The following is a 17,590-nucleotide window of genomic DNA, read 5'->3' on the forward strand; positions in this document are numbered from 1 at the left end:
CCACGATAGTTCTTCATCTCTGTTCGTTATTCAAGAATTCTAACAATGATGTTCTTGTTCTCATGTTTTTAAAGTAAAATAGTTGGATATAGTAGTGCTGGGATGCACGTTTCAGCTAACCTCGGATGGCGGATTAATATTTTGCCGTGTTTGTTTCTCTCTCTCTCTTTTCTCCATCCAGAGCCTTTCGTGGCGTTCCCTCCGGACATGACCGGTGAGTTTAAACTCTCTGCCTCGGGTGTGAATGTTTGCACTGTCTGCCCTCTGCTCCGCTCAGCAGTTACTGTTTACAGTTGAGATCTAGGATCCGTTTTTACCTCCCGGCATGTGCTATTTATGCAGTGACTTGAGGAGCCTGGGTTTGGATCGGTTATATAAGGTGACTGTTACGCTTCTGCCGTTTGAGCGGTGGGGTTTTGAATCTTGAACCACGGGGTTGTCTTTAAGGGAGGCTACAGAGAACCATGAATGAAAACAACCAATCAGAAAGCATTTAGATATCTTTTAATACATCTGCAAAAAAGGGTAGCTCACCAACATGTAAAACTGTCGTTGAACAAAATGGCAGAATCTTTGATTTTTTGAGTGACAGACTAATTCGTAGATCGTTTGCACTTCAGAGAAAGAACATTTTGATTGGTTGTCCCTTTGGGGGCGGCAACTATTTTAGATAAAAAGTAGCTAAAGCTTGCATGATGTCTTGCATGATGCTAATTAGCATATTCATGATGCCACTGCATCGTATTTGGGTTCTGCGTTCACATCCTGTGTATTAATAATTTGTTATCGTTTACATATTTCCTGTTGTCAAACAAATAGGAATGAAAATCTAATTAAAATGATGTTCATTACCATCTACTAAAAGAAGCTGAGATTTGTCTGGAAAGTTGCTAGATTGTCACTAGACGCTTTTATTTTTTTGCCAAAATAAAGTCGTATTTTTTGTTTCTGTTGTCAAACAATGCGATAAATTTGAAATACAAATGAAAATCTAATTAAAATGATGTACACTAGCGTCTACTCAAAGAAGCTGTGATTTGTCCAGAAAGTCGCTAGTTTGGCGCTTGGCGCTTTTAGTTTTCGTTAAAAAGAAGTTGTATTTTCTGTTTCTGTTGTCAAACAACGTAATGAATATGAAATAGAACTAGAAATGAAAATCAAATTTAAATGATGTACACTACCGTCTACTAAAAGAAGTCTGGATTTTTCCAGAAAATAGCTAGATTTGTCTAGGAATTCAATATATTTGTCACTATGCGCTTTTATGTTTATTTTCACTAAAAATAAGTCGTATTTTCTGTTTCTTGTGCCAAACAACATAATGAAAATTAAATTAAATTAAAATGATGTACACTGTTGTCTACTAAAAGATAAGATTTTTCCAGAAAATAGCTAGATTTGTCTAGGAATTCAATATATTTGTCACTATGCGCTTTTATGTTTATTTTCACTAAAAATAAGTCGTATTTTCTGTTTCTTGTGCCAAACAACATAATGAAAATTAAATTAAATTAAAATGATGTACACTGTTGTCTACTAAAAGATAAGATTTGTCCAGACTATAGCTAGATTTGTCACTAGGCGCTTTTATTTTTCGCTAAAAAGATTTTCTGTTCCTGTTGTCAAACAATGTAATGAGTATAAAATAGAACTAGAAATGAAATTAAAATGATGGTACACTAGCGTCTACTAAAAGAAGCTAAGATTTGTCCAGAAAGTAGCTAGATTTGTCACTAGGCACTTTTATTTTTTACTAAAAAGAAGTCACTAAAGTGATCTAAAGAGTTGCGAAATCTAGTTGGCAACGCTGGCAGTTGGAAGTTGGCAACACTGGACACATTATTTGGCTGTTTTCCTCACAAGATGAGTGGCCTATCAGTCTATTTTTGGCCTATCTATTGTATGTCCAAAAAATGATTTCCAAATCCTTTTCACTTTTTCAGTCATGGAAATTCATTGAGTTAAAGGCGTTGGAACACTGGAATATAAGTCAGTGTATGTGGAGGTATAGCCTGCTATAGATGTCAACTTGTCCTCTTCGACTTGTCCCAACGGTGTACACTTGATGTATGGAGCCCTTACAGCCTAAATATAATACTTTTTTTTAAAACTTGCATTGACAAGAATACCCAAACAAGCCACAGGCACATTAGCATCCGCAAAACAGCGCCTCCACTTTCCTCTAAGAGATGAGTGTCAATAACAGACAGACAGACTCACTAATGATGGTCTCAGTCATGTTTGGTGGCTGAATATAGCATAACAAGATGTCTGCCTGTGCCGGCTTCTTCTCAGATGGCAGGATTGCATTAGAGACTCAGGCTGTGTCACACCGGAGTCCCAGGAGAAGCACATTTTCTGTCATTCTTTTCTCAAACGTTATCTCCTCACACGGTGCTTACTAATCCCAGAGACAGACAAAGCCGAGCTGACAGGAACTACTGCTTCTGCTGCTTGTGTGATCGTAATATTTGTTACTATTCTGGTGGGCTTCTGCAGTCAGGTGGGCTTGAGTTTGTTTTCAGTGTGGTAGAAATTGGCCCAAGCTTTGCAAATTTGAATACTGGTTTGGCATTGTGCAGCTTCAGGTCGTGGTGGTTGGTGTGAAACTTTTGTCCTGTCACAGTTGCTGTTTCTTGAAGGTTGGGATTCATTGCAATGTATTGAATTGTGATGTTTATCGTGTTGTGAGGTTGTGATAGCACCGTTACACAATCCTATAGGATTTGAATGTTTGTTAGCATTTAGCAAAACTATAGAACAGAATGCATGTGCCTCTGCTTGGCAATACAACCTCTTGTTTTGAATGCAGCCCCTTTGTATCCCTAAAACATAACATCGTTGAGAAAAACCAGTACTCGAAATTTAGCCAACTGCCCTTCGAGTAGTCCTGGAGAGCCGCTTCTACCAAAATCTAGCATGTCAACCAATGGACCAGTCAGCTTTACCATTTTAGCATTATCACTCTTCAGGACTTGAGCATGGGCAGTCTTAACACGTGACATGCTTGGACCTGAAAGCACGTTACATAACAGCACTGCACTCACACCCATTGTTTCACTGTACACACTGCTTTTCAACCCAACAGATTGCGGACTCATGTTCCTTAATACGTATTTAATTGCGATTCCGAACAGTGAAACATTAAGGGGTTGTTTTCAGTTTCGAGCATGGAGCATCATGCATTTTCACGGCATTAGTGTGCTTGCATTTTACCCTAGAAGTACCGTAGTGTGGAGTATTATCACAAGTTTGTATATCTCTCCACCAGGGGGAGCCCTGCCTGGCAAGAGCGAGCCGACAGTAGACACGCTGTCAGTTCTACCCACTTTGCCCAACTGGTATTACGTAATTGCAGGTGGAGGCGCCATCTTGTTCCTGGTCATTGTCATTCTCATGGCTGTCTGTTGTCGCCGCCTCACGGCCAGGAGGAATCAACCCACAATGGCCTACTACAGCCCACACAATGCACATTATCCAAATGGTGGCATGCACAGAACAACGCCCAAGTTGATTGTACGTGTTGAGAAGGGCGATGGAAATTCTTACTGGTGAGAGGACAGGACGGACGTTTGACTAGAAGTCTTTTCAAAACTTTGAGACCTGAAGAGTTGGATTTCTTTGAGAATGTGATTTCTCCCACATGGTTATGGTATCTTCCCGTACCATTGGATGCCATGTCGGACGTATCCAAAAGATTGTGAAATGAGGCCAACGGTTCTATTTTCATTTTCTGGTTTTCTTTTTTGTTGGCTTTCTTGTTTGGGACTGTTTGGGTCACTGAACCCGGTCTTACTTGTGTGCTCAGCCTGTTTACCACGAATTCTAGCCAGCTCCTACTTATTGGCTGTCTGAAAGAACCTTTCGGAGCGGATCTGAATCCAAACTTATGATGGACGCCAAGCAGATCTGTTGCCAATGACCTTAATCACGGATCCAGGACTGACTTTGATCCAATGTTCTGTGCTGATGTTAAATCAGTGCGGGTCAGAAGCGGGTCATGAGCTGTATTGAACATGCTGTCTGACACAATGAGTGTCCTAGAGATTGATTATGAATACCTCTTTACCTAATTCTAGCAGAACACGGGAACAGACGTTTGCTGAAAGAGTTAATGCTTAAAGCATACGAGGGGGCTTCAATACTAAGAATGTGCTTTGAGGACGTCTTAGCACTTTTTGATACAATGCAAGCATGCTTTTTTAAAGAATGAGAGGGTAAGGGATGTTTAAAAGGTAAGACAGATTTATGCATGTTAACAGCTTGAGTTCTTAAGTCTGATCGATGGAAAGTCCATCTATTCCGATATGAACAAATGACGTCACAATGTCCAAGCCATGTTAACACAATGAACATCGTCTTGAAATCAACATGAAATTGCCAAATGGCTACTTATGTTTCTGGACTCGTTGTGCATGGTTTGCAAGAGCATGTTTTTTTAAAACGATGTCACCGCGGTTAACCAAGAATGTTAACCAAACGTCAAATGGGCATATAGGCCTTGTTTAAAGCGATAGTTCACCCAAAAATGAAATTTCTATCATAATTTATTCATCATCATGTCATTCCAAACCTGTGTGGCTTTTTTTCTTCTGCGGAACACAAAAGAAGATATTTTGAAGGACTTAGGTAACCAAACTACATTGGCCTCCATTGACATCCATTGTATGGACACAAAACCACAGAGACATTTCTCAAAAAATCTTCTCTTGTGTTCCATCGAAAAAAAAGTCATATACAGATTTTGAATGACATGAGGGTGAATAAACAATGATATCATTTTTATTTTGGGATGAACTGTCCCTTGAAGGCGGCTGTTTTACTCATTCATTTCTCATAGATAATATCAAATCCATCACATTACAGAAACAAAAATATTTGCTATGTCAATTCATGTTGACTTTAAACAGTGTGGTGGGTTTCATGTCAAATATGTTATACAATGCTGACACCACTTTGAGATAAAAGAGAATTATGGGTGTGGGGGATATAGAGTGTTAAAGTCTCTCTGTCCTTTACTTGACAGTAAGTTCTTCCGTCATATTATTTTTGTCCAAAAAACTGCGTCAGCGTGTGTTATGATGAGCAAATGCTTGCTGGTGTTAGGGGTGTAAAACAAAGACAGCTGTGTCTTTTCTCTGTGTCTGTGGGATGAGGAAGCACTGAGCACCGGCGTGGGTGTGAACTTTGTGCAGATATACACACATGGTAGCGATTTCGATCTGCGTCCAAGAAAACCATATGCTTTTTGACAGCTGTGTAGATTCATTGATTGAATTGAGTTGTCAATTCAGTTTAATAGATAATGATCAGTTCTGGATTAGGACAAGGCAAGAATTGAAACAAAATGTGGCAGTGCAATGGTACACTGATGGTTTTAGATGGTAGTATTATATGACTTTGATATGTACATATTCATATACCATGGTATTTAAAATGTATTGCAAAGAATATTGTGGTATCAGGACCAGTCCGAAAACCATGCCTGTGCCAAATACCGTGGTACTGTCAATACCATTGTAATCTGTAAAGTTACCATGGGAGTACCATATAACTACCATGATGTTTTAGACACAGTACCACTGTTATTTGGACATATAGGCTACCATGGCAATACCGTGATATTTCGAAAAGTGACACATCACGTACAGTATATCACTACTGTGGTGTTTTAGACGTGATACCTTGATAATACCATGGTATTTTAGGTGTGTACCATGGTACTACCATGTTTCTTGGATACAGTATGTACCCTGGTAGTACTATAGTATTTTAGGAAACACCACATCACAAACATCCCTATCATAGTTTTTAGACTGCGATACCGTGATAATACCATGGTATATTGAGAAGGTACATTTACCATGGTACTACAGTTGTTGTTTGGACATGTAGGCCACCATGGCAATACCGTGATATTTTGAAAAGTGACACATAACACACAGTACATCACTACTGTGTTTTTTTTTTACATGGTATCTTGATAATACCATGGTATTTTAGGTGCGTAACATGGTACTACCGTGTTTTTTGGATATGTACCCTGGTAGTACTATAGTATTTTCAAAAGTACCACATCACACATCACACAGACAGGGTACCATGATAATACCATAGTATTTTGGGAAGATACCATGGTACTAACACGTTTTTATTAAAACACACTATAATAAAACCATGGTATTTTCGGACATTTACCACGGTAATGCTGTGATGCTTTTAATACCACGTCGCATACATCACTAGCTTGGTGTTTTAGATATGAGACCGTGATACTACCATGGTATTTGGGGAAATACCACATCATATGCATCACTACGATGGTGTTTTGGACATTGTACCATGAAAATACCATGGTGTTTTTTGCAAATATACCATGGTAATGTCATGTACAGTATGTAAATATTGTATGTGTGGTATTATTTTAGTGCCATATTCAAAAAAGCTGGCATACATTATTTGTTGCAATTGTAGTACCGCAACGTTATTGCAATGTTGTTTTTAAACAGTTCGCCCAAAAATTGAAATCCTGTCCTCATTTTCTCACCCTAAAACTGACCTTAATTGCGTTTTTCAATGAAACCCAAAAAAAGAAGTTTTGAGCAAGGTGCATGTTATTCTTATCCATACAATAAAAGTGTTACGTCGGTTTGGATTGACTTGTGGGTGTGCAAATGACGACTGAATTTTCAGTCAACAGCTTTAGAGAAAAAGTATAGCGAGCCACAAAATATAGAGAGGCCTATATGTTGATACGAGTCGTCTAGAGTTAGAGACAGAAAAAAAGAAGGATGGAGACCCTTGGCTCCTAGGCGGTTTTGAGCTCTATTTTCTGACGTATGGTGGTAAGAGATGTTTTGGCACTGTCATACAATGTGCTTTTAAAGCAGCCACTTTATCGCTCCGTTCTTCCCTAAACCGTGATCGCACGTACTTTCTCTTAATATTTTCTAATTAGTTAATGGACCAGATACCATTTATTAAAGCTGCTAAAGGCGTTCCACCCCCACCCCTTTACCTCTCGCCGACTCTGAAAACCGCATTAATGAACGTAAGCGCTCTCTGGAGACCCACGCCCGCCCGTCACCCGCCAGGGCTTAATGCCAAACAGCCATTCTTCTCTGCTCTCAAACACCACACTGTGAAAAACCGAATACAGCGAAACAGTCGTATGGTTGAGTTTAACGTTGGATCTCTCCAAACTAAATGATTTCTGAGCTGCTTTTGGGCATCCCGTTGTAGAATAGATCACGCAGATCCGGTCAGGCTTTCTCGTCCACCTCGCACATCGATCTCTACGCTTTCAGACGCAGTAGGCAGTGGGCACCTACATTTTTGGAACGAAGTGACGCTGTTCCGTAAAGCCATTTTAAAATGATGGGCTTTTTATCTTACCGCAAAGCTTGCTGGAGAGGTGGTGATACTTAAAATACAGACTATGAATTAAATCACGTTAAAAATGATGATGAGGATGATAATGCACTTTGCTTTATTGAAAGTACCTTCTAACTGTACCTCAATATCTTTGGATTAGTACATTGTTTAAAATGCGAATGTGAACAGAATATTTTTGCTCGGTGAATTTGTGTCTTGAAAACCTGCTTTTAAAATGTGACAATAAAATCTTATTTTTCTAATCAGCATTTCTTTTGATATTTATTTATGTCATTCATAGACTTTGCTCTGTTTTGCTGCTGTATTTGAAGAGTTCATGTGCAAAAACAAAACAATTAAAAATCATGTTTTCCAAATAACATCAACTGCAGTTGGGTTGTTTTGATTAAGCAATAATAACACAAAAATACAGCTAATTTACACAATAAAAACACGTTAACACAATAAAAAATATGATTTTAACGTTTTAAAAAAAACAGGGGGAAATAAAAAAATATGTTTGCAAATAAACTCTTTATTTGTAATTGTGTTTTTTTGTCTGTATTGTAAGTTGTGGTACCCCTATTTATGCTCCTTGAGTTTTAAAAGAAATGAATTGAATCTCCTTTAACCAAAAATCCAAGACATACTTTAAATGCAAGCTTGATTTTGTCGATGTCTGTAATGTTTTAAAAGACTTTAATTCATAATGCAAGGGGAACCTGCGATCTTATGTAGAGTGTGTTTCTACCCTAACGTGTTTTTATTGAGTTTTATTTTGGTCTACATTTCAGAAAAGTTGCATTGCATCATATTGAACTCTTTGTTTCAGCATGTTCTCTCCATCTTTTTTGCAGTTAAAAAGAATGACATCGGAAGCGGTCGTCTCTTTAACAACAAGGACCACATCAACGCAGGTCAGTTCATCTACATCACATACATATAAATATACTGTACACCTTTGAGATGCTTTGTAGTTTCATTTTTTCTGTAATGTAATGAAATGTAGTGTAGATAGATGAGCAAAAGCTGAGATTGTAGATTTGCACACATTTACTGTATAACAATTCCTGGCACACATGGTGGATCTTCACATCACATCTGTGTATGTTTCATTGTGTGGGTGTACGTACGTGTTTGTTCAGACTCGCAAAGCCCTCACAGTTCTCAGTCCTCCATCCCCTTTCTGCCGCGAGCTCATAAAGACGTCTTTGTATAAATGAGTATACAAGGACAACGATGAGTTAATTACCAGACCCAAATCTTACAGACCGTCAGACTCCTTCCGTACGCCTTCCTTTATCTGTTTTCCATCTTTTTCTCATATAAAACATAATGAAGTCTCTGCGTAGCTCGCAATCTGTCAGTCACCTCAGAGCCGTTTGTTGGGACTAACAGGGCAAAAGGGAAATTTGCTTTCACAAAACGCAACAGATATCAGTTAAAGTGCGAAGCAGCTCAGCTGGTGTGGGTTCGCTGGCAAAGTCGGTCTAATTGAGCCTATCGCAAACTCCAGCGAGTACAAAAGAGTTTTTCGGCTTAGTTGTGTCAGCTGTTGCTTTTAAACCAGGCCGTGTGTTCCTCTGTAGGATTCAGTGCTGGCTAAAGGAAAACAAATACAAATTGGTTGGCATTTTGAAGAAAGGCATTGTAATACTACAGTGCTTTGATATTTACCGTGGTATTTACAGGGTATCTCAAGGAGATTTTAAGAATACCAGGGTATTACCAACACGGTGGTGTCAAAACAGTTACTATAACTGTGGTAGTACCGTAGTACTTTTTGTAAGTGGAAAAAAGAAAAATACCACGGCCCAAAAGCTCGATGGTAATACCATGGTATTTTGAACACAGTATTGCGGTACTACCATTGCATCTATACCTTTGTACGGCCATGTTTTTTGTTTGTGTTCCACGGTAGGTACTTGTTGGAAGTACCTCGGAATAGCTTTTAGTACCACGGTATTTAATACGTACCCGTGCTGTTTTATCATTGCCATATTCATAAACCATGGTATGTAAAGTATAAGGTATAGCAAGGATATTTACAGAATACTATGGTGTTATTGATATGGTAGTGTGCAAAACAGTTTAGTTCCATGTTTTAAAAAAACATTGTGTAGTACTTTTGTAAGTCGAAAAAAATATGCACAGCAAAGTGCAATGGTAAACACAGTACCACGGTACCACCATGGTATCTTGGTCATGTGCCATTGTATTACTATGTTTTTTGTAGTACCATAGTATTTTGGGAGTACCAAAATATTCCATGTTACATTATATGTTACATTAATTTCAGTACTATGGTATTCAATAAAGTACCATGGTTTTACCCTGCTTTTATCATTATATTGATAAACAATGGAATTTACAGGGCATAATAAGGAGAGAAAGAATACCCTGGTATTACTGACATGGAAGTGTCCAAAACCGTTTAGTACTATGTTAAAAAGAATACTGTGGTGAACACAACACTATGTATGAACTACTATGTTATTTTTTGTACATGTACAGGTACCACGGTAGAACCATTGTTTTTTTGGAAGAACTTCAGAGTATCACAAAAACTCCATGTCGCATTGAATTCAGCACCATGGTATTTAATCAAGTACCATGGTATTACCATGATATTTTATCAAGATACTCATTTACCATCTCTTCCTCTTGCCGTAGGTTTTCAGTCTCCAGATTGGAGAACAGCCGAACCGCCATCAGATCCTCCCGTGACACATGTAATGGACAAGGACAGCACGTGGCTCTACTCACTGGACCCCATTCTTCTAACCATCATCGTCATGAGTTCTCTGGGCGTTCTGCTGGGCGCCGTGTGCGCGGGACTCCTGCTGTACTGCACCTGCTCATACGGCGGCCTGACGTCGCGCTCCACCACCACACTGGAGAACTACAACTTTGAGCTCTACGACGGCATCAAGCACAAAGTCAAGCTCAACCAACAGCGCTGCTGCTCCGAGGCCTGATACCAAGTCTCCCATCATGACCTCAAAAAACCCCCATTTGACTCTTTGAATGAGAAACAAGCCTCGTCTCTTAGTATTCTTGGAATGCATGTCCATCTCGGTCAGGGATACTTCTGGAGTTCCCGGCAGTCGCGCTTCTCGACTCCACAGCTGCCGCCGAGGACCTCGTCTTTCACTGGATTCTTGAAAAAGTGGAACGTTTGGTGCCACAAAGGCTGAAACGCTTTCCAGGGCTCCGCCTCAAAATAAATGTCGACACATATCAATGTTTTGCTATTCCAAAAAGATGAAAGTATATCAGATTTCTAAGAGATCTAGTTTGTAAAACAGGAGACAACTGGCTGGACGCCGAGACCTTCTCTTTCTTAAAAGTAAAATGTGTGGCCTAGGATGTGATGTGTTGTCTTAAAAGGCTCTCGTGGGTTCGGTTTAATGTCACTTCATCATTTTCCGATTATCCTTTGTTGTTGCGTGTTTGCATCCCTTTGCTTTGGTCCAACCATTTTGTGTTTCTCTTGTCGGTCTCTTTAAAAGTATAAAGTAAGGAAAACTCAGATTAAGGGAATCTACTAGATTTAGTTTTAGGTCATGTTTGGTGGATTGTGTTCAGAAAATAGGCACTTCTTTTTGAAAGATTTTGTCAGCGCAACCTATGGATTGCTGTAAGTCATAAAGACGAGACAACGACGAGCAGGGTTGAGCTTTGATCTTGCAAACAGGCGTTGGGTTGTAAAAGTGTTAAGAAGACTATCATTGCTTGTTCAAGTTCATTTTGAAAGATATCTTATTTACAAACCATACGATTTTCAGTGCCAATACCCGAAAATGATCTCCTGCCTCTTGGGGTCAACATCAAAATGATTGTTTAAAGAGCTTGTACAGCTTACGTTTTCAAAGCACTAAATACAGAAACCTTTCATATATTTTCTTAAAATCCTTTGAGAGGCCCACTTGAGTTTCGGATACAATGGAGGTTCCAGCTGTTCTTAAGAGTTTGGAGCAACCGGATCAAACGTTTCCGCCACGCAGCCTTGAATGTGTAACTCATCAACCACAACCTTTCTTTATTTCATTCCCAATTCACTTTTTAGCCACTTTTATGTTTCCACAACAAGGCTTCAATTATAACAGGACTTAGCTTGTAAATCACATTCGGGTAACATTAGCTCCCCTGTGGTTTCCAAAGCCTGAAAAAGAGAAAGACAGATGTCCTAAATCTCGCTCCGTTTGGATTCCTCACCTTCGTAAGCGTTCCAAAAAACGCACATCATTGGACGTGAAAGTGAATGCGCGTGAAGCACAGCAAACCCGCGGATGAAGACACGTCATTAGAAATGATATGGAGGCACTGGTGTGATGTTTCTTCTGCTCTTGGACTTTTCTCGATCCATCTTCTTAAAGACTCTTGCTACTGAAACTTTTGCAAGTGCCTTGGAGCTGTCCCGTTCCAGCGTCTGCTCTGGACCTGACTCAAAGAAACTGCTTTCGGAGCTTTTGTCTGTCTTAACCACTCGGAATACTTGAGAATCACGGCACTGGTGGTTGGAATTCCAGTCACTCGCTTTGTACAGAAAATGTGCTTTTTATGATGATGATTATTGTTATTATGATTATTTAATAAAGGATTGATAACATTGGGTTTTGGGGTTCATGTGGTGCCGTCTTCCAAGATGAACATTCCAAGGTGATTGTTTGATGTTTTATGCATCTATCAAACATCAACACATTTTGTCCAAAAACACACATCTCTCTCTCTCTCTCTCTCTCTCTCTCTCTCTCCAGTCATGTCTGCTGCAGTTTCTCTCATCTCCCCATGGGCTCCCATTAGCATGGACCTTCAGTGGCCTTCATTTAGGGGCTCACGACATCAAAGCTTTGAAGTGCTTCACTGTTCCACCCCCTAAAGACTTTCATCCCTCGACCTCACCAAACCATCCAGTCACCACGAGCCGTTTCTCTACCTATCTGCTTTCTACAATTACAGGAAACTTCTACGGCAAAATCTGGTGCAACTCGCACAGGATCATTGGAAGACCGACTACTTGAAGATCCTGTTAATTTTGGGGCTTTTAGTTCATGTTTAGAAGCCCCAAGGCCATCTATATTCTACTAGGCTCCCATGCATGTTTAAAACTTATGGTCCTTGTCTTTCCGGAAACATTCCAGTGAAAAAAAAACATATGTATGAGTCATCTTCACCGCAGGGGCTTATAGAAATGCTTGTCCATTAAAATGCTCTCCAGTCCAATTCAATGAAATGAAATGCACTGCAGTCGCGCGAGAAGCAAGTCATGATCCATGGCTGTGATATAAGATAGATTCATTCATTTGTTTAATTATTTTACATTTTCATTTGTGGCCTTTGAGACCAGGAGCCGCGGTGAAATATAGCACACGCTCTCATTCAACAGATGTTTAATGTTTATTTTATTACATTTATTGTGTTTGATCAGTTCAAGATTAATGCAAAAAGGAAAACCTTTTGAATTCTTTGCAGAGATTAAAGTAAATACTATGTCAATATTACAAAGTTCACAGGAAAGGTCCGTTCACACCAGTGGGGATATAAAAAATTTTCGAGAACGGTGGCATCCACGTTTAAAACCACAACAAAACCGAGAAATGTTATTCTTGCGACGATCGATAATGATCATTCTTGGTGTAAATAGGCTTGAAGGGTTCACCCCTGAATGAAAAATCTTTCGTCGTTTATTAACCATGTCATTCCCAACCTACATGACTTTCTTTTCTTTGCAGAACACAAAAGAAGATATTTTGAAGAACGTTGGTAACCGAACAACAACGAACCCCATTAACTTCCATTGTATGGGCACAGAACCACAGACACATTTCTCAAAATATCTTCGTTTGTGTTTCACTGAAGATAAAGTTATATACAGGTTTGGAACAACATAAGGGTGAATAACTGCCCATTCTTATTTTTGGGTGAACTATCCGTTTTAAAGTTGCATGAGTCATTTGGTCTAGAAAAGATACAAGCATCTCCATGCTTCAGCCACTCTGAGCCACATCTATTGGAGAACCAGGAAATAACTCGGAGCCCGTCCGTCGGGCTCTGCTTTTCCACCCCAATTATTCTAAACTTTTGTAAATGTTGTTTTGCCTCCCTGTCAGATTGAAATCTAATTCTCCGCTGGGACCTCCCTGGCGAAGATCAGAGCGTTTTCCCTCTTTCTCGGTAAGCTGGACTTTCCATCAAAGCTCAGCCGTGCACGCTGGAGGTTTATAGGTGATCAGCGTTTGAAGGAGGCCGCGTTTGAGATATACAAAGAGCAAAGGGCTAATTCATCTCCAGAGGAACAGAGGACAAGTTGACAAATGATGTTGAGCTTGAAGCACGCCGCTATTCCCGGTTGGCTACCGAGTCTGGTGTCAGTTCTGATGTGAAGGCTTTGGTATGTTTAACATCTCCGTCGAGAGGCGGCTTTTGGTTATTCAGGTATGTTTATGTTTTAAGCAGATGCTATAGCAAGGTCACTTACTTACGTTGCCTTAAACTTTTGCAAGTTATTTATCAGTTCGATACCTAAATATTTAAGGTCAAGACTAAAGGAACTGTGTGCATAAACATTTGGGATCAAAATAAAACCAAAACTTTCAAACGTGTGTGAAAGCAGAACTACAGACAGTTGAGCGCAAATCCTTGTCTGTCGTAGGCGAGTGTTTAAATTCCAAACCAGATTCCCATATCCACACTCTTCCCTATCTAAGGCACGGCTCAAGCCTGCCCACGGCTCACTCGGCAGATTGTGGGAAAGCCTCCCGGAGCAGCAGCAGCCCACCTCTCTCCACGGCCAGCAGTCCAAAGCTCTTATCTGGGTCAGCAGAGGGGTTTTTCTGCACTAGATCTGGTGCGTGACAGCCGGACCTCCTGCCGTCTCTGCATCTTCATTATTAACCACGCAGGAAATCAGCTCTGCATGAAAATAATCACAAGACCAGAATTAGAAAATGAGATCAGTGGAAAGCAAGAAACTGAATGGGGTCAAAAAGTGTTTTTATAAACGGTTCATTGCGGAGAAAGAAGTTTATTTAAGAAATGATGACAACACGAAATGACTGATCCTACACATGAATATCATACACGGAACATATGATATTGTTTCTCTTCTATGCTCTGTGAGTATATGACTAGTTATTGTGACTTTATTTTATTATGTATGTTGTTACTATTAATTTTGTTGTGTTGGTGAGCCAAAGACAAATTTCCACTTAGGTGGACAATAAAGTTATACAATACAATACAATACAAATACAATGGCTCGGTTTCACAGACAAGGCTTAAGGCTAGTCCCAGACTAAAATGAATGTGTGACCTGTCTTAACTCAATATAACTTGCCCAGAAATATCTTAAAATATATCCGTGTCATTGTTTTGTCACAAGATGCACACCAGTAATGTATTCTAAGGCATTTTTATAAAAGCGACATAAATAGGCTGTCTTAGTTCAACTAAGGCATAGTCCTGGCTAAGCTGTGTGTGTGAAACCGGGCCAATGTGTTTCCAAAAATAATTTTAAAATGTAGTTGTATTCATTAGCTGTTGCATTATCATGAACTAATAAGAAATTCATTTTACAGAATCTTAGTTAACATTGGTTTATACAACTATCATTCATTGTTTGTTCATTGTGCATTAAGTAGGCCTAATGTTAATTTTAAAGATGTGTTAAAATGAACATCAATAAAGATTAATAAATGCTGTAGACGTTTATGTCACCATAGTTTTAACTGGAGCCTTACCCTGTAAACAAATTCTCATAAAAATCGAAATTTTCTGGCAGCTGGTGTTCCAGAAAAATATCCTTTTTGCATGTAAAATTACGTGTTTTGTTTAGGGTTTTCTTTGTAAATGTGCAGTCTTTTTCTGTAATGGACCTTTTTTACTGTATTTGACTCTACAAAAAAATCCAGTAAAAAATGAAAATTTCCGGCAGCTTGGGCGCCAGAAAAACACTTAAAAAGAATCGTTTTTTCACATAAAATTACTTTACATTTTTCTTGTAAATTTGCAGTCTTTATCTGTAATTTGACTGTTTTTTTACCTTATTTAAAAAATACGTGAAAAATCTATAAAAAAGTCCTGTAACAGATAGTCCCGTAAAAAAATGTGTTTTCGAGTTTCATTATGATGGGCCACATCCTCACAACTTTAAATGAAATGATGTTTCACGTTTAATAAACGTTATAGTGCTACTAGGCATTACAATGTCGGTTTGCGATGTTCTGGTTTGAATTAAGCAATGCTCCACAGACCAAAACCCCTAAATGTGGGAAAAGAGTGAAAATGTGGTGTTAACTGTATGTGTCATGCAAGTGTAACCGCTCTGAATTACGTGTGGATTGAAATGAATCGGATACGGGACACTAAAGAGACCCAGGAGCTCAAGTTCTGCCAAAACATGATAGTTTCATGATTCGGCTTTTACCAGATCACTGTTAATCTCACCAACGTATAAACCCTTACGACTGATAATATGCTTTTTCTTCTGCATTTTTCATCTGCATTCTGCAAACACAATAGAATATATTTTGAAGAACATCCAAACAACACAGACTCCCACTGACTTCCATTGTATGAACACAAAACCACAAGACATTTCTCAAAATATCTCCTTTGTGTTCCATGTCATAAGGGTGAATGATGCAAGATGATTTTTGTATGAACAGGAGTTAATGCAATGGTATTTTAGTGCCTTTTTGTGAACTTTAACACAACATAAAAGCTCTAAAATGTAAAACTTTAAATAAACTATATGGTAAATCAAAACCAATTGAAGGTTTCAGTGGTTATGCTTGCGAAGAAGCTGCGTTTGTGTAAATCTGTCATCGTGTGGGTCGAATGAAAATGCAGGTGAAAATACCGCAGGCTCTGCAGATAGTGTACTGATGTATGGGGAGATAGAAATCTCCGGATAAAGTAAAGAAGATTAGAATTTTCCAGTCTGTAGTCTGTCTAAACCATGAGTCGAGACTGGCAGATAAATTCTTTTGTTAAGTAACAAAAAATCTCTTTTCCCTGCAAAACAAGAGGCAGATAAAGGCAGAAACAGACATGTCTGCTCAACGAAGGGGATCTGGAACAGAGCTAAAAAGAGCAAAGGATTCAAAAGCAGGGAAATATTCCGAAAATCCTCAACAAAAGGCCGGTAATAAAAAAAAGTGCCGTGCAAGAAATGTTCTCATATTCAACATCTGACACAATGCAAGGAAATTAAGATTCGGGTCCCTCTAAAAGAGTTATCTTTCACCGGATAAGCCAAAACCCACGCATATAGACCACACTTGAGCCAAAATACACACGCACGGTCATCTCCAACAATAAACAACAGAAACATTTTGGAAGGTGTTGTTGTGTGTCATGTGTTGGGTCCCACAGGGACTCAAACAAACATCTGTTGGAAAAAAACAGATGAATAAACCACCTTTTGCTCTCCAACCTGTTTTACCCTTTTATTCAGATGTTTACAAAACAGTTTTAATGAGAAAAAAAGGAGGTGTAACTTCATATTTTATCAGAAATTGTTCAAGAAATTTGTTAAAGAATGATCTCCATACGACAGGTGGTTGTATGGGACGGGTTAAAAAATGAGAATTGATGACATTAACCAACCCAGAAAGTTGATTTGAAGACTCGAATTACAAACAAGACAAACATTTCTGATTGTTTATAAGTTTAACTTCAAGCATTTTCTTTCTCTTTAAGCTTCCATTTTCCCGTTTTCCATTTAGGCACATGGCCTCCACCAATTACGACTGCAGTCTGACATCCGGATCCGAGTCGAGACCGACCTTTATATCAGTCGCTAACAAGGATCTCGCAGAATCAAACCGGTGGCTGATCACAAGGCCCCATCAGCCCACAAAGTGGCGAGCCGAAAAGCATCTTCTGGAGAACATGACAGAAAGCAGAACGTTTCGGGGTGGCAGAAACACGCCTCAGATCTGGTTCTGGTTCAAGCAGTCTTGGTGGCAGTTGTCATGGAAACTGAGGTGGGCGGCAGAGCTGTCACAGTCCCATTAGTGGATGTGATGAGTGTGTGGCACGTGGGCAGGCTGTGAGGGGCGCGCTGCAATAATAAGGCATCATATGCTGTATGATATGTCGTAATGACATTTCATGAAGGTTTTGTACAAGGCGTACGAGACATCTAGCATCAAATCATGCTTGGACTTGTCCGACGGGTGGCTTTCGGAAAGGAAGTAATAGCGTTATG

The 17,590-nt window shown here is 39.3% G+C and overlaps 1 protein-coding gene across 4 annotated transcripts in view; it reads left to right on the forward strand.

The window, feature by feature from the left end:
* Nucleotides 1-17,200, forward strand: part of nrp2a (neuropilin 2a) — a 78,747-nt gene extending 61,547 nt beyond the window's left edge. Inside the window, exons 15-18 of one of the 4 annotated variants that reach the window (XR_008962804.1) lie at nucleotides 182-214; nucleotides 8,232-8,291; nucleotides 10,048-14,492; nucleotides 17,106-17,200. Coding sequence is in view for 2 of the 4 variants with exons in the window: in XM_057331664.1 (XP_057187647.1) it covers nucleotides 182-214; nucleotides 8,232-8,291; nucleotides 10,048-10,352 (398 nt within the window). In the remaining 2 variants the exon portion in view is untranslated. Of the gene's footprint in view, nucleotides 1-181; nucleotides 215-3,271; nucleotides 7,818-8,231; nucleotides 8,292-10,047; nucleotides 15,207-17,105 lie in introns of those variants that run through there. The other 3 variants (XR_008962805.1, XM_057331664.1, XM_057331665.1) reach the window with 3 other exon arrangements.
* Nucleotides 17,201-17,590: the final 390 nt, after the last annotated feature.

The sequence above is a fragment of the Triplophysa rosa genome, linkage group LG4, assembly GCF_024868665.1.
Source record: "Triplophysa rosa linkage group LG4, Trosa_1v2, whole genome shotgun sequence".
Lineage (NCBI taxonomy): Eukaryota > Metazoa > Chordata > Actinopteri > Cypriniformes > Nemacheilidae > Triplophysa > Triplophysa rosa.